The 25,045-nt window shown below is 31.1% G+C and overlaps 3 protein-coding genes across 4 annotated transcripts in view; 2 read left to right on the top strand and 1 right to left on the bottom strand.

The window, feature by feature from the left end:
• On the top strand, positions 1-8,462 carry LOC124356625. Of its 2 annotated transcripts, none has more exons than XM_046807738.1 (4): positions 1-137; positions 2,544-2,581; positions 3,739-3,921; positions 7,085-8,460. In XM_046807738.1, the coding sequence occupies exons 2-4, from the start codon at positions 2,549-2,551 to the stop codon at positions 7,226-7,228; spliced, it is 360 nt and encodes a 119-aa protein (XP_046663694.1). In that variant the 5' UTR covers positions 1-137; positions 2,544-2,548; the 3' UTR covers positions 7,229-8,460. The 2 variants fall into 2 exon arrangements, with proteins under 2 accessions (XP_046663694.1, XP_046663695.1); XM_046807739.1 differs by having other exon boundaries at positions 43-125; positions 7,085-8,462.
• A 1,531-nt stretch (positions 8,463-9,993) lies between these two features.
• Positions 9,994-25,045, top strand: part of LOC124356621 (methionine--tRNA ligase, mitochondrial) — a 34,745-nt gene continuing 19,693 nt past the window's right edge. The window contains exon 1 of the mRNA XM_046807728.1: positions 9,994-10,239. The gene's annotated coding sequence lies outside the window, so the exon portion shown is untranslated. The remainder of the gene's footprint in view (positions 10,240-25,045) is intronic.
• LOC124356622 lies at positions 13,920-24,368 on the bottom strand. Its single transcript, XM_046807729.1, has 7 exons — positions 24,132-24,368; positions 23,127-23,204; positions 21,156-21,396; positions 20,114-20,256; positions 17,572-17,790; positions 15,722-15,859; positions 13,920-14,252 (listed from the first exon to the last, which is right to left on the bottom strand). Exons 1-7 carry the CDS (start codon positions 24,210-24,212, stop codon positions 14,022-14,024), a joined length of 1,131 nt encoding a protein of 376 aa, XP_046663685.1. The 5' UTR covers positions 24,213-24,368; the 3' UTR covers positions 13,920-14,021.

The following is a 25,045-nucleotide window of genomic DNA, read 5'->3' as shown; positions in this document are numbered from 1 at the left end:
TGAAAAACGCAGAGGTTTACTAAATGGCTGTTGATACTGAGATAACATTACCCAGGTTACCCATCTCCCTTTGCAATATCTCTGCAGTTTGCGCTGCTCCTGAACATTCTTTGGGCTGCTCAGTTGTAAGTCCTAAGGTAAATTTTTGTGTATGCACAGTAATTGGACATATGTAAACTAGACAAAGGTGAACTACATTAAATTCCTGCTTAATCTCTTTTTTATCTGTCAGATTTCTGCTTAAATAACTATTACATTGACAATTGTGTTGGGCAATAAACTGAAAACATACAATAGACAATAGACAAATTCTTTATTTACAAATCATCAAGAAATGCGATGTCGTCAAATATTACATGATTAGTTTTTTTTTAGAGTATTTCTCTTGTCTTTTCCAGTTCAAGAACTCATCCATTGTGTAGAATGGACGGCTAGAGAGCCATTTGGTCAGTGCTGTCTTCAGTCTCTGTCCTTGTAGCATTTTTATATCTTCAGGAAGATGGTTGAAGATTTGTCTGCCTATGTAGGATGGTTTCCTTTCAAATAGTGCAGTGTGATGTAATGGCAGATGAAAATTTGAAGCATGGCAGGTGCTGTAGGTATGGAAGTCATGGCCTCCTTCCAATTGCTCTTTGTCATCATGGACTATGACTTCTCTGATGTATAGGTCGATAATCGTTATGATTCCCTGGTGAAGGAAGGCATCTCTGCAGCTTTCCCTTGGGCCAAGGCCAGACATGATCCTGACTGCTCTTTTCTATAGTAGCAGTATTCTATTTAAGTTTCCTGCAGTTGTGCCTCCCCAAACTGCAAGACTGTATCTTAAGTGTGGCTCGAATAATGAACATTAGGCAATTTTTGTAGTTGCTTCATCACTGGCATGCTTTACTCTTTTTAAAACATGTAGGCATGAATTTAACTTTTTGGAGAGTATGTCAATGTGATTGTTCCATGATAAATTGCTATCAATAATCATTCTTAGGAATTTTGTCTTACTTTCCATTGATATATAATTTATTTTATAGAACCACTATTTCTTAAATAAAAATAGCAATTGAAATCTTTCTTGTTTTCTTATGGAGAAAATCTTTATTCGATGGCTTTGTATTCATGGAAAACCAAAACTTCGATTGAATTTTGATGATGACAATGATAATATAGTAATGTAGGAAACTGTCATTTTTACTGATTAACAGCCAACAAAGCACACAAAGGCATGCTGTTGACACCATTATTTGCCATTGTCAGCGGACTGCTGTCACATCTGACAGTCATGTCCACTTCCATCTCTAGAGGTCCTCCAAAGTCATTGCTCCAGTCAGTGCAGAGTGCCTAGAGAAATTGCCATTCAGTTGGATATTATCTCCAGTCCGGCCAACATGTCAGTGTTTAAATCCGTTAAAAATGTATTCTATTTTTGTTTATGCATTGGTGAGTTGTATGTATTATTCTGCTCAGTAGAATTGATTATAAAAAACACTGCTTTTACACAATTAAAAAAAAAAAATCAAGATTCATCGCAACAATACAATTGTTTTATATGTGTCTGGGTTTAAGCATTTAGCTAATAAATTATATATTTATTAACAATTGTATTTGGTCTTTTTTCTACAATTAATACATTTTCCTTGATTGATTTCTCAATAAAAATTAACTATGCGCTTTTATTTTCATAAATTTGTGCTTCCAAAACTAATATAATGTTTTAATACAAAAGATCATATACATTATCCAGTCCTCAATTTTTAACAAACCTTGATTAGATTAGTGCAGTTTTACAAAATAAATTATTATTTTCAAATCTTGCCTGTGTGGATATAAAGTACGAACTAAAACTGAATGGTTGTCATCAAATGCAATGAAATAAATATTTTATTTTATGACATGCCCACTGTTGACAGTTCTATTGCTATAAACTTGAGCAATACAAATGTGTTTTTATTGCATCTGTAGTAATCTAGAGGACTGATAAGGTATGTAACCTTTTACAATTAATTCACTGTAACTAAAAGATTCTCTTGATGTAGTTAACTTCATTTGATGTAGTGCAAACAAAACAAATTACACTAATCAAAATGTTTTAACGTTTTATGCTTAGCTGTAACATTAATTAGTCATGTTTTCACGTACAAACTTTTTTATTTCATTGTATTGGTTATACACCTGATTGTGGTGCAAAGGAGCCAGTTTTAATTTGTAAAAGGGCCATTAAATTTGCAAGAAATTATGACATAGTTCAATAACTGAAAGCATAAATCAGAACTTAAATGGATATTTTCTAAATACCATCAACATTGAAAAATATTGTCTAACAGATTTGTTGTTTATTGTCCAGCTGTCAACATTTTAATTTATTTTAAATCTGTTCAAGATTAAAAATATAAATTCCATTTTATTTCAACGTTTGCTTGACACTAAGTTAACATATAATGTCTTTACTGGTTTAATGTACACGAGTAAGTTTTGTATTTGCTATGATTTCCAAATAAGACTATAATTTATATTTTATTGAACAGAATTTTAAAAGTTTTTTTATTTTCTAGGTGTGATGGGACGTCCTGCTATGAAAGTTGCCCTTAAGGTAATATACAAGTAATATATAAAATAGTATTTTGTTTTCTTTAAAGTATCATATCATGGGACATGACAAGGGTTGATTGATATTTCTTTCTTTAAGGTTATTTATTTGGTGGATGCAGTCAGCATGTACCTTTAAATATATTTTGCTGTCTAGTACAACACAATACATGTTAATACCAGGTTTTTTAAAAGTCCCACACCTCTATTAACTTTCTTATGAATAGAGATGGAGTGATTTACTTTGGGAGCTGTTTATATAACCAACTGGGGGGGTTTTTGGTGTATGAAAATGTATTACTTACCCCTCCCAAACTGGGGTAATTTGGGGTTAAGTCAAAATTTTTAAATAGGAACCCCCTAGCAAGTGACACCTCATTTAAAATTTATTATAAAAAGAAAAAGAATGGGAGAAACTAGAGGTCTTTAATGTTTCTCTATCAAATTTGGTGACCAATTAATGTTGAATATTTTATAAAAATATTAATTATAGTAAGGCAGATAAAAAATTCACTCACTATTTATTTTGAGAACTTACGACACAAAATCATAAAAACAAGTTATTACAAGAATCAACAACCATGATTAACATAGTATTTATTAGGTTTTGTTTTGTCTGACCGAAGTCCATTAAAGTCCTGGGAATACCAATGGCTGGTTTTGCCATGTCATCTCTTACTGGTTACCAGTTAGTATGGCAATAACACAGTAACTAGACTGAGGCCTTGGAAATTGATGTGTTGATAAATCCAGGGTTAAAATAAGTTCACCAACAAAATACTTGCTCCGTGAAATGGGTTTTGTGTGGGCTCAAGACAACACAGTAGGATATCTGAGTGGTCTAAGACTCAAACTCGCATGACAACCTAGTCAAGCAATGTAGAGCGCAGCCGATCTGCCCGGCCATTGGTGGTGGTTAACCTCTTTAAGCCGTTAGTCCCTAGGTTAAAGTGTTATAGGGAGCTTCTTAGCCTTAACTTTGCCTGACAAAATAATATGTTCTTTACCTTTTTTTTTACATTACCCCAATACAATAATTACATAAAATATAACTTAAGAATCATCTCAGTATAAGAAATGAGTGGTGGACGTTAAAGAAAAAATAATTTTAAAAGTTGATGTTAATTAATATTGTAATAAGTGGTCTCAATATTTTTGCAGGTATCTTCCGCTGCTCAAACATACTACATTCAGGTACCACCTGTCCAGTATCCAAACTATAACTACTCGTATGTGTGGCCGTACAATCCATACGGTAATGTCACCACAACCACCACTGTCGCACCGACGTATCGTCCTACGTATGTGCCAAGCCAGCAATACCCGTACTCGGGGATACCGCAGGTCAGTTCAACGTATACACACATGTTGGGTAATATATCTAAAATGTGATCTTGATTCTTTTGTTAAGGGGAGTCGGAACGCCCATCTTCCCCATGTTAACAAAGGTACATTTTTCTCAGAAAGTACTTAGGCTACAGTCATAATTTTTTCAACCTTATTTTGTGTAATCAGACCCAACTTGGATAACTTTCAAAAAGTTTTTCCTAGTGAAAAAATTTTTTTCCAAATCAATTTAAAAAATCACGTAATCGTTTGGTAAAAGTTTTATAGCAGCAAAACTAAGATTGCAAATTGTATGAAATTGGGTCTGATTGTTGGCAATAGCGTATAGATTATGTGGGGAAAATTTCAGTACTGTATCTTGAATACTTCCTGAGAAAAATGTACCTTTATGAGAAAAAGGCTAACTTTCCGGAAATCGCATTTATTGTGAAAAGAAGACAAAATGAGGCTCTAGGTCTACCTTAGAAAAGTCCTGGGCCATACTGGGGTCCATCTGCTTCATCATCCTTTTCATTTTGAACCATTCTTCTTTTTCTTCTTTCTTGTCTGGCTTCTTTCATTATTCCTTCCGCAGCTTTCTCACTTTTCCTCTGTCGCAATTCATCAATTCCGCGCAAAGCACTCACTGACCTATCACATAAACTTAGTCCAAGCTTCTGGAAAACTTCAAGTTTGCCACTATTTCCATCATTGAATAAAATTACAGCATCATATACACCAAGTTTCAACGTATCCAGCCTTACGAAGACCCGTTTTGGAATTTTGGCCCATACCACATTGTTGAAGCTCTCGTTTGGATTCTGCGTATGTCCGTGTAAACATTATTTTAACAACTCAGAATTTGTTAGTGCCCTGTAGATGTATTTTATTTCTAACATTATCTCTTGAGGTAGGCTATCTTTGTGGTCATAAACTGTACCTTGAGCCTTAGCCTTCTCATAACCACACCACGAGTCTACGCCTTTCGGACACAAATCGTGTTGAGGATTTTCATTAGTGGAGAGTTTATGAAAGTAGTTGGCCCGAATATTTTTCTTAATTTCTTCTACATTCTTTACACCTCTTCTTATTGCAAGGCCATAATATGTTTGTAATTTGTCTATTTGGGCGTCTGTTAGTCTTTTCTTTCCCCCAAGCACCTTACCGTCACCTAATTTTATTTTTATTTATTTATTTCACAACAAACATAGGCTAATAGGAAAATCAGATGTCAAGTAACATCAGAGGTAACACAGAGTAAGAATCAAGTCATAGAGGTTAAAACTTCTCTGTGTATAGAGAAGTGTGCACTATACAATGTGCTGAAAGAAGTGGTCAGCTTTCTCAACGCGTTTTCCGACCAAAAACAGCAGACATACCTCTAGTTTTTATTTAATTTTGAAACTTATGAATAAGATACAACTGTGAGAGTTATATTTTTTTAAAGGGAATAAACTAACAAATCAAAATAAAAAATAAAAAAAATTGTATAAATTTTATTTTTTTGCGTTCCGACTCCCCTTAAGGCAAAAAAGGGTTAAAAATTACCCAACCTTATTGGAAGTTAATATTTTTTATTTCTAATGGGATTGAGTTGTGTTCAATAATATAGTTTTATTATAGAGTAAGAGGAAGATGTTTTTAGGATGTTTAATAAAATATGTGCTTAGTACGTTATGTCTTTGGCAGTCTTGCAACGTAATATTTGGTTATGTTCTGGTCACTATTCTCTATCGTGCCAAAATTAATCAAGTAAATCCAATAAAACTCAAAAAGTTGATAGTTTAGTTTATAATGAAAATGTTTGAGTTATTAAAACCATTTGTGATAATAGCAGAGAAAATATATGAACAAATTGTCAGGTAGTAAAAGTTTAACTTGTTCTAAAAGGAATGAATATTTTTACATCAGTAAATTTGTGGCTTTTTTTACCTGTAAAAGTACGATAAATGTTAAAACCTTTTTCAACTCTGATTCTGGTATGAGTCCGTTTCAGGAATCACATGAGATTCCTGAGAAGGCTTATGTTTTGGTTTCAAGCATAAAATAACCTATAAGTCCATTTTCGTCAGGTTGAGACTGCTCACTGGCTGTTGAGATAGTTCTTGAGAAGAATAGCAAAGGATGCAGTTTGTGTTTTTAGTCTAATGGATTGCAGACTAACATGAACAGTTCTTCAGTCAGATATAACTGATAGTGAGTTTTGCAAAATTTGGAATTAAAATAATATTTTCTCAAGCGCATTTCTGCAAGAAAAAGGAATGACCATTTGTCTTAACGATTTGTTAAAAGGAAAAAAAGATACTGAGTGTATCATTCAGTTCCAAGGGACTTAAATATGAATTGGCAATTATCAGTATATTGACAGGAAAAGGATATGTATAGAAGATGAGATTGGATTGCAGATTACCTGAAGATGATACAAAACGCAAACCACAAATTTTGACAAACACCATTTACTCAAAACAATTACATTTTTGTGTGTGTGAAATTAAACACTGAACAAATAAATTAAGCCATATTTGAGCACTATATCATAATGCCATTTCAGCTCAGAATTCTAGATTTTTGAATTTGTCACATATTATTATAAAGTTAGAAACATTCAGAAAAGATAGCAAGAAGAGCTGAATAATTTGGAATTACAGTAAATGAATTAAAGAGAGGCCACTAAAGATGAGTCCATTCCTGATTGAGGTACTTGAAGTACAATTTAAGTTTCTTCATCTCTGATCTTAATTACTATAACTAATTATTTACCTACGAATGTTGAATTTAGCTCCATTACACCCGCTTAGTGCAGCATCTGAAGAGAGTATAAAGGAGTATTTCCCAAATACTCTTGAACAACTGATGAGAAATAAGATGCCAACTCAATGTCATTAAAATATTGTATTAAACAACCCATTTCCGAGATGCAGCAATTTTTCCTGTTACTCATTGAATGAATTTTGTATAATTCACTAAAAGAAACTACAGTACTCTGTCAGATAATGTGAGAATTTTAGTTTAAAAAAAGTAATGATAATGTTTAGAAAACAATCAGTGGCCACCTGTACTGTGGTAGCAAAAGTTAAGAGCGTAACCTATACAAAAATAAGCTTTAATTTGCATTTTTATACATACCAAACTTAACAAATTAAAATCGAATCCATCTTGTAACTTTGTATTGTGTGTGCAGGTGGTGAACTGTTCAGGCATGAGCTGTTACGCACTACTGCCCTTGGTACCGGACTGGTACTCGCAGTCTGTACCTTACTACTCCTGGGGTTGGCGGAACTGGGCTGCTCGGTACTGGTCTGCATGTGCCTGGTTCATGTGCTGATGTTCAACCGATCGCTCCAAACACTCTAATTCAATAATTCAAAGTCACCTTCTATTAAATATTATTGTGGAACTAAATGTGAAGCTACAAGCATAGTAGTCGAGCATTATTTGTGTATCTTTTGAGTTCTTGGAAGTTCTTACACAATTTACTGTTCTCAAAACTTACAAATCAATGACATTTTTTTAGTGAACACCAATTTTAGTCTAGCTGTAAATAAAAACCCTAATTTTATCAAACTAATCTGAAAACAATACGAAATAGTGCTCTGTAAAAATTGATGATTATGAGGGTGTGTAGTTTGTATTTTTTTTTTTAATTTATATAAAGTTTTGGCCATTCATTTAATATAAAGCAACAAGTTTAGGGTTCTTTATCAGCAACCCGGCTTAGTTTATATTCCTGAATAACATCTGGTCTAAAATTATAGAATGGGTAAAAATCTGAATTTTTATCTCTAAGAAGTTAAAAAAAAATTTGATTTATAGAGCAATTATTTCATAATACGTACAGTAGATTATTATTTTTAACTTTGATGATGATTACAATGCTTTGGAAATATATTTTAAAATTATAACTGAATAAAAATAAGCCATTTATTTCTTCCATTCCTCTATGCCATTTTAAATTAAGTTTTTGGGTAAACTTAGTTGTTGTTGAGTATTTATTTAGTATTTTTATGTGTTTTCCTTCTATTTATTAACTGCCACTCATTATTATATTAGGTATGTTTGTACCACAGCCATTCAAATGTTATAATCACTCTCACTAAATTCAAAGTATAATATTAATAAAATTATAAATGTAAATTTTCCTTGAACAGGTCTCCTTACCGATAAGTCACGTTGAGTTGGTAAGGATAAAATATTGTATTATTTCGTTATGAATAAATTCAATTCAATTCAGTTTTAAAAATCCAATAATTTATTGTTATTTTATGCTTTATGTAACAACATTCAGTTAACAAGTGAGATTGTACCATTCAATGGTCAGTGTTTACAGAGTAATTGTTGCAACTTCTTCAGTTGTGTTCTTTAGGTGGGTAAGTCACCTGTAGAAACCTTAGTCAGCAGGTATTGGAGTCACGTACACAGAACCCTTTATGAAGCATCAAAGGTAAAAATCATAGAGCGTCAAATTGGGTGAATGTGAACACCTTGCGTACAAACCATTTCATCTGGCCCCTAGCCTCCAGCCAATTCTGCCGTTGAATATAGCCAAATGAAGTTGTCTGGTTCATCTTTTTCCAATTGAGATTCACCAAATAGAACGTCCCATAAAAGTTCTGTTGATGCCCAAAAATGGCAGTAAAAATAATTTTTAGATTCATCTTGTCATTTAATTTCTATGTTTAACTAAACAGCTGATTCCAACACTATGTGTAGTGAAATATCACTCTATATATATATATATATAGAATTATTTGACAAAATCCACAAGGAAAGTATACCGATATAAATATTTTTGAAATCAGTAAAAAGTCTTATTTTTTTTTGATTAAGTAAAAAATAAGTTGTTGAATTAGAAAAAATGTATTTGAATCCTACAGCACCTTATTACTGGTCACAAAAATTTTTTTGTAATATTTTTAAAAAATGGAAAAAATGTAATGAAATTCAATGGAGATTGCATGTAAAAAATGTTCCATTATACGTACTGATGAAAGAGCTGTGGCAGTTTGAAATATTTGACAAAAAAACTGTTTTTTAGTGCAGTGAGTAAACAACACAACCAATGATTAACTTTGCCACATTGATTTGTTGGTCTTGTTATTACGCATTAACAATAAATAATAAGCGAATATTATCCATTTAACTTTACTGTATTTTGTATAGTTTCCCTCCAGCGTGCATTAAATTTGGAACAATATATAATGCAAATCATTATATATTTAAATAAATATAAGTCTATTTTTTATACATACGTGGGGAAAAAATGTGTTAAATACACCTGAGAGGATTATGAAATATACAAGGGGTGTAATCTCTTGACACGGGTGACCAGCTTTTGCATTCAACTGCTATGCACGTTACCTCATTTCCAAACAGAACACATGATAACTTTAAGATGATACGTGCCTCTAGTAGTGCCATTTGTTTGCTACTAAACTGTGACGGCCAACTAGGGAACTACTACAAAAGCACTTGGTGAATTTTTACTGGAATGTTAGAAACAAAATGTTTGTTTTCTCGTTTTTCAAACTGTAATTGCTAGTTTTGTTTTTTTTTATTTTGACTCTGCTTCAATTGGTATGGCAGGAGCTAGTTGTACTAATAAAAGGGACATTTTATTATTTTATACTTGTCTGAATGCATAGTTCTGAGTTAGTGCAAATTGTGACCTTTCTGGCGATCAAGATGCAGACCCAATTCGTTAACCAAGACCTGATGAATCAAGTGATTCTGACGATAGTTTGGTAAATAAAAGTATTGCTGAAGTTGATCGTAGTGGGCGAGAAACACACTACATGTGCACTGGCTGTGGAATAACTTTAAGTTTGCCTTGCTTCGTTGATTACCACTTTTAGAATAAGTAAAATTATAGGGTTAAGTAAAAATATATTTTTTTGTCTTATTAGCCCACAACCATTTCACCCTCTCCCTACTCCTTACATTTAATTTACCCATATATAAATAGGTTACTGACTTTGTACCACATCCACTTTGTATATTTAATTGTGACAGATTTCAATATACAAATGCTGAGTGTTGTCTCTTATCAGAAACATTATACATTACACAATGTAGTTGTGAATGACTCAGTACATTGATTAGTCCATGTAGCTTACTGAAATGGTGCAGTATCTTGCGTGTTTTGTGATTAAATTTGGTTTGGTGGGAAGTTTATTTGATGTTTCTAAACTGGCAAGAACTTACATCCTACAGAATTTGAGCTTATACAAGAGAATCTTGCTTTATCAACCAATACTTTTAGAAGAAATTTTGGAACCATTGAAATGTGTTAATAAAAAAATTAAAAAACTGGAATTAATGGATTTTTTAGATGATCAGGTATCTTTATATATTTCTATTCTGTGATTAAAATAGTGATAGCATATTTCAGTTTATGTTATTATTGAACAATAAAAAAGATTGAATCCTTTTTTTAAGTTTTGTAGAAAACTATTATCAATTTAAATGATTCCAATTTTAATAGTGGACATTAATATATAAGGTGTCCTGTGACTTTCTAGACAAAGGTATACCATGTTATTGTTCAGGTCAAGACAAACATATTTCACCATATGAACATGGGTCTCCGATGCTTAGTTTCCCATCTGTCTGACTGTACGTGTTTTTTACATAAAAATTAATATCTTAAAAACTAATAAGTTCCATTGTACCAAATTTGGTTCAAATGTTTATGACAACAAAGCCAATTACTGAAAAAGTTATCATGAAATGGTCTTTTGTATTTTCAAAATGGCGGCCATTAAAACTTTTAAACTTTGAATATCTTAAAAACCAGCAGTTTTTCACAAGAATTACATGAATAACAGTTTTTGAGGACATTATCCTCAAAAACTAATGACACCAAAACTATTTAAATTGAATAATAAAAAAGGTTTACTGTGACAAGACATGGCCCACATCGAGAGCTGCTGCTTATTCAGTTCTTGTATTGTTTGGCTATTCGCTGAGAACCTTAATGGGGGCCATGTCTCTTTAACTAGTTCTGGCATTGGTATAACTATTATTTATGTGTGCAATGGTTGGTTGTATATGTGTTAAGCTAAGAAATATGTGACCTGAAAAAAAATATATTTGTTGTTATTTTTAACCCTTTTGATACTCTCTCATTTTGACCTCTTTCTTTCTTTCCCCAATTGATTTCTGTCTTATGAGAAATTCTTCTATTGATACCAATAAAAACCAGGTGTGTGCTTTTTCAATGCAAATTGGCCTTCAGCACCTAGACAATAATGTTTGGTTTTATAATTTAACGTGTTGTTGTTACCCTTATGAACATTTTATTTCCTAAATTCTTATAAACATGTAAGTAGTATACATATCTTCCAAATATTTCAGGGCATAATCTATCGTACTAGATCTACTAAAGCAAATAAGGAGGTAAAACAGAGGAGAAAAATATTTCGTCATAAAAGACTTGACAAGTTGAACTCTACTTTGACAAGGTGGAGAAAAAAAAGGTTAGAGAGAAATAGGAGAAGAAGATTACAAAGGAAATCGCACAGAGAGGCAAAAGAAAGAAATATCAATAAGTTTGAAAATAGAACTCGAATAAAAAAGAAAAGGGGAAGACCAAAGAAACTTTCAATTTGTGCTAGAAATTTAGTAAATAATATCAGTGAAGTTCCTATAAAAAGGAAAAGAGGAAGACCAAAGAAATATCTGATTTGTACTAAAAATTTAGTAAATAATATCACTGAAGTTTCCATAAAAAGGAAAAGGGGACGTCCAAAAAAATCTGGTACCAGTCAGAATATCGATAAAATATATGTAAAGAGTAAAAAAGCAAGAAGTAACTCTACACATTAAAGTTCAAACTATCAATAAAATTCTTGAAAATTGTACGATAATGCCAACAAATTATATTTATTCCTTAACTTGGTTTCACTGTATTTTCTATTTATGTTATGCTCCACATAACTATAAAACATTTAGAATAAAACTTTAAGAGAGAGAAAAAAAAATTAGTTTATGACCCATCTAACGCTTACTTTAAGCAAATATATTTAATATCAATGAAGATTGATGAAAAAAATGTACTCTGAGCACAGAGAGGTTGTTTGAATCCCAGCAGGACAAGTACTTTTTGTTCAGCAATGTATTGATATTAAATTGCTATTTTCCACTGTCCACTGTACAAATATTATATGTGTATACATATACAAACAAATTTTGAGTTTGATATATATATATATATATATATGTTTTAAAATACCTAATAAAACCAATTAGTTGGTAACTAATGTATCTTGTAAAAATACCTTACATAGCCTTTATAAATAATAAATATTAAGAACTATAAATTACATTTTTTAACTGTATAATCTTACAAATAATAGCATACAAGGAAAATATTATTCCAAAAAGTAGTTTGAAAAAACCAACTATGCATTATATTTTTGCCAATTTATAGTTTTAACAAAATACGTATAAGAATGTTCAGTCACCATGTATTTTGTTTGATTAATTTAAAGTTTTGTGAATTATTTTTTTAAATAGGTTTGTGATACAGATCCTTTGAAACCTTTCTCTATCTTTATAATTAAATCATATAATTTACATTCTTTGTGAAAAAAATTTGATAAATTAGTACATGTAACTATTGTATACTTCCATTAAAAAAAATAAATAAATCAAATTAAATGATGATGTTATGTATTTCAAATTAAATTTGTAAATTTAATTTGAAATACATCACAACTATAAGATAGATTTAAAAACTTTAGAAATATTGCAAACATATTATATAAAAGCTGTTGATTCTAGAGTGCCGTTCTTAGTTCTTAGAATGTACATTATAAAGAATTTTTGGATACCTAATCTAGGTCTTCTCAACATCACTCCATGTTTGTGCATCATTTTTTGTTTATTACGATTACTATACATTTAATGTGTTCAGGTTATGTCATGTATGGATTTGGTTGTAACGGATCAAAATTTAATTAATATATTATATTGGTTTTAATGGCAAAATAAAAAATTATAATTAGTTAAATAGAGTAAATGAAACAAATGCGGTATGTTAAAATATCGAAAAATATAAAAACAAAAAGTTTCTAAAAATAAAATCCACCATGCAGTAGACGGAGAGTCATTGCCACGTCACCAAAGTTATAAAAAAAACTCTCATATAAGGTAATCTCGCATCTGATTGGTTCTTGGAGTCTTGAGCAGTAGAGGGGAAGGAATGATACATCGGACAAAAACAGTCAGTTCTCTCCAAGTCACAAGTGAGAGAAGACCTCAGACGTCTGTGTACATGTCACGAGTGAGATAACATGTCAGACGTCTGTGTACATGTCACGAGTGAGAAAAGACCAGAAATCTGTGTACGTGTCACGAGTGAGAGAAGACCTCAGATGTTTGTGTACATGTCACAAGTGAGAAAAGACCTCAGATGTTTGTGTCTGAGTGACCCAGCTTTATTCATACCATTATGTGAAGTGCGGCTACTTGAAGGTGTCATTGTCGTGTTTCACATTTCCTAATAATTTATCAAAAATGTTATAATATATTTAGAAAATAAAATCAGGAGATTTGTTAGACATCTAAATTTATATAAAAGACAATGTAAAATAAATTTTTGAGTAAAAATATTGTAGTGAAATTTATTTTTCCTGAGTGCTACTCAAGTGATAAAGTTAATTTATTGAACTTATTTAAAGATTATATCTTCTCAATCAAATTGCATATTATATAAAAAAAGACTTAATTCATTGAACTCTAATCTTTAAGAATGAAATTTTTTAGCTAGGATTAATTCTGAAGTGTAAAGAGATTGCACAAACTCAATTGAACTTCCTCAACTGTAATACACGTCATGGTCATGTCGATTTGAAATATTTTGATACTTCCTTCACATCTCCATGATTCTGGACTGTGTTACTGAAGTTTTCTAAGTGTCATTCAGGCAAGGTAACAAGACTATATGATGTGTAACATTCATTACATTATCTACATATCTATTCATTTTTAGGTGGCTCTTAAATAAAATGTACTTATAGTTTAAAATATATATTTATTAAAAAGAACAATAACATGAACAGTAAATTGATATGGTACTGTAAAAACATTTAAAACAATAAAACTCATTATTTGGTAATTCATCCCTCTCGTTGAAGAACGGCTATAATAAAATCAGAGAAGTTTGTAATGTTACTAGCTCTCATTATACTAATATGAGAATGTTGTTGCAGTAGAGGAACCATCTGAATGTGCTTACTAGTAATGATGCCAGCCAAACCAAAGTTGTTTTTTATTACAGGTTCCCTGATACACTTTCTTCCAAATTTTGGCCTTTGAACTTTGCAGAATATCGGTGAACCAATGTCGATCTGTAACATAATATATCGGTACAGAATATAAAAAAAATATAAGAACAAGACATGAGAACAAAACATAAGAAATCTATAACTACTTTCGACAATTGTAATATACATCCAACCTAAGTAATCAATATTAAAAATAATATTAGTATCAGTTTCAATCAGTCCCTTGCTATAATAAATTTAAGAAATAATAATTTTTAAAATAATGAACTTGGTAATTAAAAGTATTCTTTCTTCAGATATTATAGAAACTAAAAATCAGGAATATTACTTAAATAGCTTTAACAGTTAAAGATAGGTTAAGAACTTAGATATATTTCTGCTAGATAATTTTGAAATGGGTAACTGGATTCTGTTAATATTTTATTTTCAAAAACGTCTACCAAAGTTTAATACAATTCTCAAGTTTCATAACATTATCTTAACTGATTCAAAAGATATAGTTTTCTTTTAATAAAAAAACACATACAGACAGATAGATGAAAACTAAAGGTTTTAGGATATAACTTTCTATGAACCTTTTTGTTCATTTTTATGTGTAGAACAAAATCCCAAAGTATTGGAACACTTTTACTGAACACCCTGTATATCTCACGTTTTTGTTGCATTCCCTAGTTTTGCATCTTTTCACACAGTACCTGATGTAGCATTGTGAGCCTTCAATCATCGAAGTAGGCCATTAACCAGGTCATCTTGGTGAAGGAAACCTTCAAAAATTTGCAATTGTTGACACTGTCCAGTCTCTACATCTTGGAAACAACTCTGTTTTGTTTGTCTAAATGTGCCATGACAAATGGCCGAGACATAATACATGTGTATGAGACTAGAGGCAGAGATAACTACAGAACTGGTAGACACAGAACAGTGGTTTATGAATGCTTGCCTTCACAGGCAGGTGTTCATTTTGTCAATAAATTGCCAGATTCAATTAAAAACACTCCCAACGCTCAAGGTGTTAAAAACTCGTTTTGAAACGCTTTTTAGTGTCACAAACATTTTATAATGTTGACTAGTTTTTGCATATGATTGGGAGACCACCAATTAAAAAGACTGACTGAATTCGTCGCTGGAAGTGGGAATGAATGGATGTATGTAAGTTTGCAAAATTGTATGTTTGAATGAGATTTCTTGTGGTGTGTATGACAAAAGTTTTAGCAAGTAAAAAGTAAAAATTTGACTTTTGCCATGCGTTGTATAATGTTTCGGCAATAAAAATCTGATTTGATTTGATCTTCCATCTGACTCGCTGCTACCAACACACACTGCAGTAGATGTACCGCTACATAAAGGTAACAACTTTTTGTATTGAAATTAATACATCAAGTCGGAAAAATCTGTTCACGTTCTTCACGTGGCACAGGCTGTAGTTTGGCTGGTTGCATGTCCAGTCTTGTGGAGACCCGCAAGGTAAAGATATCCACACCACAGAACCTCTACAAATGTTTTAAGCAACACTTTTGCTGTATTAACCATACCTGATTAATGAGATTAACTCCGTATTTACTGTAGAGGCAGAGTTGAGAAACTGTGGGGCAAAGACACTTGTAGTGATGGCTGGCCGTTACCTCAACTGCCTTCAGGTGAGCGTGGTAGTCTGCAGAACATGTCAGCTCCTGCAGGAAGGTTGTTAAAGAACTTCTATTAAAATAACAACAAGTCTTTGTTTGTTTTTTGTTATGAGGTAATTATGACAATCGGAATGTAAAATAAAGTTATGGTGAGAAGAGAGAGAGAATATTTATTTCTAAGTCCAGATTTGAAATAAAATTTGTATAAAACCCTCAAGATTTGAAATGGCGTTGTAACAATCAAAAAAATACAATTATGAAATACAAAAACATTTAATTACATTAGTCATTCCAGTGTATCACAGTTGAGGAACTCATTGATGGTAGAATGGTCTGTCCAGAAGCCAGTTCAGCAGTCCATGTTTCAGCACCTTCGGGTCATTACTCTTGATGTCTTCTGGCAGTCGATTGAAAAACTTGGCACCAGCATAAGAAGGTTTCTTCTCAAACAGCTTTTTTGTGTGAGTTGGGAGGTTGAAGTTCTCTGCATAATTTGTGTTGTAGGTATGTTGATCACTATTTCGTTGAAGGTTTTTGAAGGTGGCTAAGACTGTGGCTTCTAGTACATATAAATTTATAACTGTCATAAGTCTCCATTCCTTGAAAACCTCTCTGCAGCTTTCCTGCCCATTTAAGTTAGCCATTATTCTTACTGTTTCTTCTATAGTATCAGAACATGTACTAAATTCTTATTTGCTGAGGCACCCAAAACAATAATTCCATACCTAATATGGCTTTTGAAAAGAGCCTAGAATGAAAGAGCCTTGAGACTAGATATGCTGTTCTAGTTGCTTCTACAGTACTGATTGCTTTTCGTCTTCTAATTGCAAAGAAGGGTTGATTTAGTGTTAAACTCATATGTTCAACTCCTTTTCACCTTCCGCTTAGTGTTGTTTTCACCTTCCGTTTAATGTTGTTTTCACCTTCCGCTTAGTATTGTTTTCACCTTCTGCTTAGTTTTGTTTTCACCTTCCGCTTAGTATTGTTTTCACCTTCCGCTTAGTGTTGTTTTTGAAATGTGACACTGTCACAGACTGAACTCTGTAATCTGGAGTCCACATCTGTCTGAATAGAGTCAGAATATGATTTTTTTTCTTTTAATAAAACTGAAAAGACAAGTAGGTGTGTATGAAGCGAATGGATAACTACCACCCTTTTTTATACATTTATATACAACGTGGAATTTGTTAATGGTTAATCAATTTGTGATGTAAAAAATATTTAAATATTATTATGCCTTCGATATTATCAAATGTTAATACATAGCTAAATAATTTGTTTTTTTCTAAACTTACAAACAATTAAAAGTTAATGCTATTGCAATTTTGTGAATAAATTTTGAACTACGTTACATCAAGGAACTGTTAGTTCATTACTAAAATAGTCCCATAAGGTCAAAAGTGGACTGTATGGCAAGAAAAAGCAGCAACATTGCTTAATGGGGTACTCTAAACAAGGAAATAAACTTGGAAATGTTACAAATTTAATCTTTACATTCACCAATCATTTCTATACCAACAGGCATCTTTTGATTAAGCATCATAGTCAAGCAGGATTGGCTTGAATTTTGTCGTCCCTGATTGGTATGATAAGAGTCAACAATCCGTTTAATAGGGTAAACATTCAAAATGGTTGCTATCTGTTGCATAATCATTTTGTTTATGATACATTGTTTCAGTAAACATATAACATTACTAAAATTGGTTGTCGCAACTGAGAAAAGTTTAGAATAAAATCAATAATACAAAAAATCTTACCTCGGAATTTCTGAATTTTGAATTGTCATGACGAATTAAATCAGAGAATGCATTAAACATTGTGCTTAACTTGAAAATGAACATGCTACTGAGTCCAAAACGATTCCTGATATGTAACAAACTCTTTATCTGTGGTGACATTCTTCTTGGCAACTGGAGAATGGAGTTGACAACATTCTGCATACTTTGCTTGGAACATTTGTTTTCTTGGTGATGTGACTGCAAATAAATAAACCAATTGTTAGTTTCTATACTTAACAATGTATAACAAAACGTTTTATATACACACACAGGGTGTTCTGTAAAAGTGTTCTAATACTTTGGGATTATGTTCTACACATAAAAATTAGCAAAAAAGTTCATATGAGGAAATGTCCGAAAACCTTAGGTTTTCCGTCTGTCTATATGTGTTTTTTATAAACAAAATTTATATCTTTTGAACCAGTTAAGATAAATTTATGAAACTTGAGAATTGTATTAACCTTTGGTAAAACTTTCTTAAAAATATAATATTAACAAAATCCTTTAAACCTGTTTCAAAATGGTATCTGTTTAAAATGTTTAAAGTCAAATAACAAAAAACCGGTATAGTTATAAAAAATGCATAAAATACAAACTATTTATTCATTTTTATACCAATTCTAACAATACCTCTTTCAAAGAAATCTGTCAACGCATAAGTAAGTACAATCACTTTATATGTATGCTTGCACATGCTGGAAGCAACAAACTGATACCTCTCAACTGGGATATGTTTTGTGTTCCCGGGATGGGAAATCCATTGGAATTTGTATAAAAAACGACTAAATAGTTGGTCTTCTGTGAATTTTGTGTCTCTATACCGGTATATTTTTGTTATTTGACTTTAAAAACTTTGAACAGTCGCCATTTTTAAACGGGCTAAAGGATTTTGCTAATATTATTTTTTTAATAAGGTCTACCAAAGGTTGATACAATTCTCAAGTTTCATAACTTTATCTTAACTGGTTCAAAAGATATAATTTTTTTAATAAAAAACACATACAGACATATAGACGGAAAACTAGAGGTTTTAGGATATACCTTTCTTATGTGTTGAACATAATCCCAAAGTATTGGAATACTTTTACTGAACACCCTTTATATATACAGTATCTATATTAAAAATTTTGAATATTTACATGTACCAATCCTTATTTAAACACATGCATGAAGGAAAGCCAAATAATAATTGTGAAATTTGAAAATATGGTGTTATTGTTTGAAAAGCTATAAATCGTTAATTGTTTAGTTAATTTCAGCATTTTATCACTCACATCACTTTTCATTGATCATTTTAAAGCCAGAGTTATCAGTGAGAGTAGACTTAATATAAGGAAGCATAACCGGTTCTTAATGGGTGGCTTTATCACATAACATCACATTATGGAAAACACTTAGGCTGCTTAACACAATTTGTGTTCGAGGTGTAGAGTTTTGTTAAGTTGGTCAATTAAACTTTTATCTTTATAGATGGAAAGATTAATAACTCAGTACTTATGTATTCTATTACTTGATAAAAGAAAATATACAATTATCCAATAATTCTATTTTTATACAAGAGGCCTTTCGACATCAAAGATGCCATCATTAGGAATGATTCGTTTAGTTTGGCCAATGTAAATCTTATCACAATCTTCACAGTTAATTTTGTAAATTCCACTTTTATTTTTATCTAAAATGTTTCTTTTGAATTTCCAATTGTTATCTTATTCATTGTGCAAAATGTTATGTTCATGTCAATATTTTTTCTAAATACTTTTTAAATTTCTTTAAATGGACCATAGCTCATGGATTGCCAGTTTTGTTTTTCTCCTTGTTCACTTTTTAAAGTAGTTCTTGATGTTTTTAATAAATTCTTCTTTTGTTTTTGTAATAAACTGTCAATTAATTTAGTTGAGTATCCATTGAAAACTGCTATACTTTTTATATTTCTTAGTTCCTTTGTGTACTCATAGTTTTTTAAAGGTATTGTAAGTAATCTATTAATCATGGTGTGGAAAGCAGCTCTTTTTTGGGAGGTTGGATGGTTTGAATCGTATGGTATGTATCTGTTGTTGCAAGTGGGTTTTCTGTAAATGTCATATTCTATGTCGCCATTATTCCTTTTCACTAATATGTCTAAAAATGACAATGATGAATTTGTTTAAATTTCATAAGTACATTTAACAGTTGAATAAAAAAAATGTAATTGGTTAATAAAATTTTGAAGATTTTGGTTTTTATTAAATATGGCAAAAATATCATCAACATAACATAACCACACTCTGGGGAAATAAGTCATATTTTGTGTCGCGTTTAATTTAAAATTTGCTAGGAAAATGTTTGCAATAAAACATGATAAAGGGTTCCCCATTGCTGTTGCTTCAATCTAAAAATAAAACTATTGGATAATTGTGTCTTTTCTTTTATCAAGTAATAGAAAATAATGTGTTCCAATGAGAAGAGCTCTTCCTTCAAATTAATACTTATGGTTTATTGGAGTATTTATGACAAACTAATGGTTAATAACCATGTTACCAACATTGTCCTCGAGGACACCCCAGCCTATGACAAAGCAGTCTGTGGACAGATGGCCTGTCGACGGTATCGCTGTCAGCTGAGGCGACGTGTAACCGACGTTCCTCTCTAATTTCAAAACAACCACGCCATGTTCCTCGGCAAACTCTGGAACATAATTTAATGCTGGCACTAGAATATTTAGGGCAACCATCATCAAAAACCACTGTTTGAATAATTATGAAACACCCTGTTTTAAGGGGTGTATTCAATTGGTTATTAAAAGTTGATTAATAAGGGGAGAAACTTATAGGACCCAAGAATGTCCTCCTGAAATTTTGAAAGACAAATACATAAAATGCACCTGGTAGCTTATTACTATCAATTAGCAGACACAGTACTCATTGTTAGGAATGGAGTTGATAGAATTTCTAACAATTGTAAACTGATATCTATATCAATATTGATGGTAATTTTTGTTAATAAAGTCAATTAATTACCTACTTTATAATAGTAGATGTTACTCAGTGGTAATTTCATATAGATTAATTTAGGTCAGATTTTCTTTGCTGAAAATTGGGTGCAGGAAGTTAACATTACAATTTTTTGACGGTTTGAGATAGATGGTTCAAATGTGTTGGATTAAGTACCACAATATACTGAATTTGTTACTATCACAAAGCACATTATGCTTTCATTGCGGGTACTGACGGATGCTTCAGATTTATACAAATATTTATATACATAAATTAGAAAAAACTTAAAACACAATTATGAGGTCTTAAAAGGCAAACTTTTATAAGGGAGGACCTCAGACATTCCTGTTTTTTAGTGGGATTATTCCATACCCTCCAATGTTTTTGGTGTGTCAGCTTCTACTGGCGTAATTAATTGTGTATGTACATCAATTCTATATACTGAATTCTTTCTACTTTAATTTGGATTTGTATTAGCTTTTTTAGACATAAAACTAGATCTGTTGTATGCTTCAAATACTGTACTTAAATATTGTAATAAGTATTATTTTTTATTTAGACAATATCTAATCAATTCAAATAAGATAGTACCATTTGTGTCAAACTGATGAGAATTGTGTGGATAGAACTTTTCAGACACACTGTAGATGCTATGAGGGCTGTCTATAGTGTCCATGAAATGGTGTAGCACATTCAGGCCTGCCAATACTTTAAGCTCACTCGGTAGTGTGTCGGCCACACAGTTGGCAGCAGTGATCACAAACCTGCTGTGAATGATTGTTCCACTACAGACGAAATTAAAGCCTGTCTCTTCCTCTTTTACAACTGCAACCTGAAACCAACAAGAAAGAGCAAGGAAAACTAAGTAATAATGTATGACTTAAAATGTTTTGGATACAATTTTACCACCCATACTTTGATTTTATATCCAATGTTTTTTAAATCAAGTTGAGGTACAACAGTTCCTACTACAATTGCAACTAGATTTACTTTTGGTTTTTAATGTTTCATACTGGTATATGAATAACGGAAAAGATCTTAACTGTTTATAAAAAATAACAAAGTAAAACAAAGCAAAATGCTTAGTTACATATAAAGTGGGATTATATAATTGTTCTATTGACTATTGTTCAAATGATGTTATATTACATTTTACCAGCTTCTTCTTATTGAAAACTAAATGCTTAATATATATAACCAAACACTCCAATAAATGACAAATTTATATATTTTTTTATAATAATAAAAATTTGTCATTTATTGAAGTGTTTGATCATATATTAAGCATGATTTTATATTGTTTAAAATGAATTCATAATCTTCATCAAATATTAATTTTATTTTTAAATGCTATTTGTCTGATTTTCAAATTGTTGCCCTCTTAAAAAAATCAAGAAATTAATTTTTTATTTTTGTAATGGTAAAACATTATATGAACAATATTTTTCAGCAGTCTGAATCTATAGGAGTAAATTCATAACCTTTGATACTTATTAAATAAAAGGATTATATTCTACATTTGACTGTTTATAAATATCTCAGGTTTAGAATAAACTTTTCAGAAGTTATAATCTATTAAACATAACAAATACCATATAATATGCTTCTGTTGTGAAAAATATGGATTCCCATTAAAAAACACTAGTTACCCAATAAAACCCCTTACAGTAAAACATTCTGTAACATTAGTGGATATAGTTTATCGCACTGCTCTATTTTTATTTGAAACTTTCTTATTTACAATTCGTTCCTGAGAAAATATTTTAGAGTTTGGCCCACCACAGTGAGTTTTAAAGTCTGGAAGCACCTTAATATTTTTAAACCATAGCAGATGATTAATATGTATGAACTTTGTACAGTGTTATTTAGGACTCTCACTTACTTTTTATGCAATAACCATCACAACTTACATTGGGGAAATGGCCCATAAAGAGTTTTATAAAAATCTTAAATGTAAGCCTTGGTAGAGACATGCCTCATTTTATAGTTCTCATTTAGTAGAGTTAAATGCCACAAACCACATCTGAAAACTTATCCAATCAGAAATGGAAGTGTGTAGAAGAAATCAACTAAAAAACAATTCTGAAAACATCATGTTTCAATATGTAGTAATAAAACCCAATGCACAACTGAAAGAATTAAATAATGTTGTTGATATGAATCTTACAACTTTAAAAAAAGTTTGTTTTAAATTAAGTTCTGTTGTTTTAATGAAATACGTCAAGGTTATATTCTGTAAATTACTTAATATCCCACCATTAGTGAAAGTTTCCATTCCTACTTAGTTAAATTTATAACTACTACTGGTGGATTCCTGTTTATTTGGGTTTCTCCAGAAACAGATAAACATACCTTATCACTTAGACATGCTTTGGTGAGATATCACTCAGAGTGGTCAATATTTTGAAAGGAAATTAAATTGACTTGTGTCTCTTAGAATTAAACTGGAGCTTGGGACACCATATGGTGTAAAGTGTGTTGTTACAAATTATTTTTGGCTTAATATTCCTAAATATATACAGTAAATTATGATTATTTGGTAAAACCATTATAAATACTTACATGCCATAGAAATTCTTGAGCATCTATCATTAATGATCTATCCTTAGATTTTTCCTTGAAATCAACAACAATAGATATCTGTTGGGAAAAAATTAAAATTAAAACAAGTTTTAATATAGTGAAATTAAAATACAACTCTTTTCGATAAGAAAAGCATACAAATGAGTAAGTATAAACAGTTGATTCAACATATGTAATCTTGATAGGGCCTGTTTAATATACAAGTTATTTTTAAAAGATCTGAGTATACAAACTCTGTTCAAGAACGTAGCCAGGAAAAAAAATTGGGGGGTCAAGACATCTGATATTTTCCCAAAGTGGACAGAAAGTAAGGCCCCATTTTTTTCCTTAAAACATTCTTGACCCTTATTTATGTTGAGAACGATCTTTCAGCAGTACATACAAGTAATACTAAATTATTTAAATAATAATAATTGTTTACTAAAAACGTAATTGAAACAATTGAAAATTTGGGGGGTCCGGACCCCTTGTACCCCCTTGTTGGCTACGTCCTTGACTCTGTTCTTATATCCATCATTAGAACACTTGTTGGTTAAAAAAATATAAATGTCAGTGTCAAAGAAATAAAAGTAATATTGACAATTTCAACCATACTTCTAGGAATGGAATTAAAAATTCAAAAGTAAAATGGCGTCAAAGGGTTCAATTGGCTGAGAAGTTCGTCATGTTAATTAATATTCCAAAAGATATTGTTCCCCCTTCAAGGCAAACATTGTATCATACATGTTAATATAAGTAAATAAAATTTTAGAAATGTTTCAAAGAATACCTACCAAAGGTATTCATTACCTATTTTCAATATTCTAGGTTAAAGGAGTGGAGTTTGTAATAAAAATAATACTTAACACATAAAATATGAAAGCAACAAATAATTGGGATCATTATTCTTTTATCTTATGAACAAAATTTTTTCCAATCACTAAGTTATTTCCAGTAAAATTATGTATATATAAATTATCCATGTATAATATGATCATTTCTTACCTTTTGGGAAGAGACTTCATTGTAGATTGTTAATTGAATTGAAGCTAGAATAATCACAAAATAATATATGTTGAAATTCATAACACAATCAACTAAGTTACAATTTTTTTAGTGGATGTAAGTTGATAAAGTCTTATTAAAATTATGTTAAAATGGGACAGATAAAATTATTTACATAAAATGAGACCCAACACCCTGACTGCTAAATATATGTATGTCAAGAATATGCCTGCAATTGAACATGTTCTTGCTGGTTCTGTGTGTTTTAGAATTCTACAAACTGTATCATTAGTTACTTATAGTTAATTGAAATAACCTGAAAATCTTAATTTACTGTTTATTCAAAAAGTAGTTTAATTTATGGATATATATAGTTTTTTTTTACTCAACTCTTTTTCTTGAAGGTGTATGGAGTGAGTAATTAATTATAAAATGGACAATGGTAACACCGTGTGCAACGGCCATGATGATGTATCTAAATGGTTAAATGCTCTAGTTAACAGAAAGAAAATGTTGGTAGTTTTTTCAAAAATAGTTTACAATTTCAAAATGATGGACGAAAAGACAACAATATTGGGGTTTTAATAAAATTCAATATGTTCTATACATTAAGAAATTAAATATTATATATGCTAAAAAAACAAATATATTACAGATTACACTTATATATACTTTGTTCATTATATAGTATCGTCCTCTCTAAGAAAGTACATCTTGTAGAGGCTGTTGCAGTTCTTGGGTTCTTCGGATTCTTTTGGTCCATTGTTAATTGGCTGAATGTTAACAGGGCTTATCACTCGTGGGGATGGACAAATGTCATGTCTATCTGTCTGTCTGTCCACGCGATATCTCGAAAACGTACTGTCTATGTGATCACAGAACATCTCAATAATAAAATGAGCTACAGGCTTTAA

The sequence above is a fragment of the Homalodisca vitripennis genome, chromosome 3 (assembly GCF_021130785.1).
Source record: "Homalodisca vitripennis isolate AUS2020 chromosome 3, UT_GWSS_2.1, whole genome shotgun sequence".
NCBI classification, from domain to species: domain Eukaryota; kingdom Metazoa; phylum Arthropoda; class Insecta; order Hemiptera; family Cicadellidae; genus Homalodisca; species Homalodisca vitripennis.
Note: the sequence above shows the minus strand (reverse complement) of the source record. Positions and strands in the feature narration are given on the sequence as shown.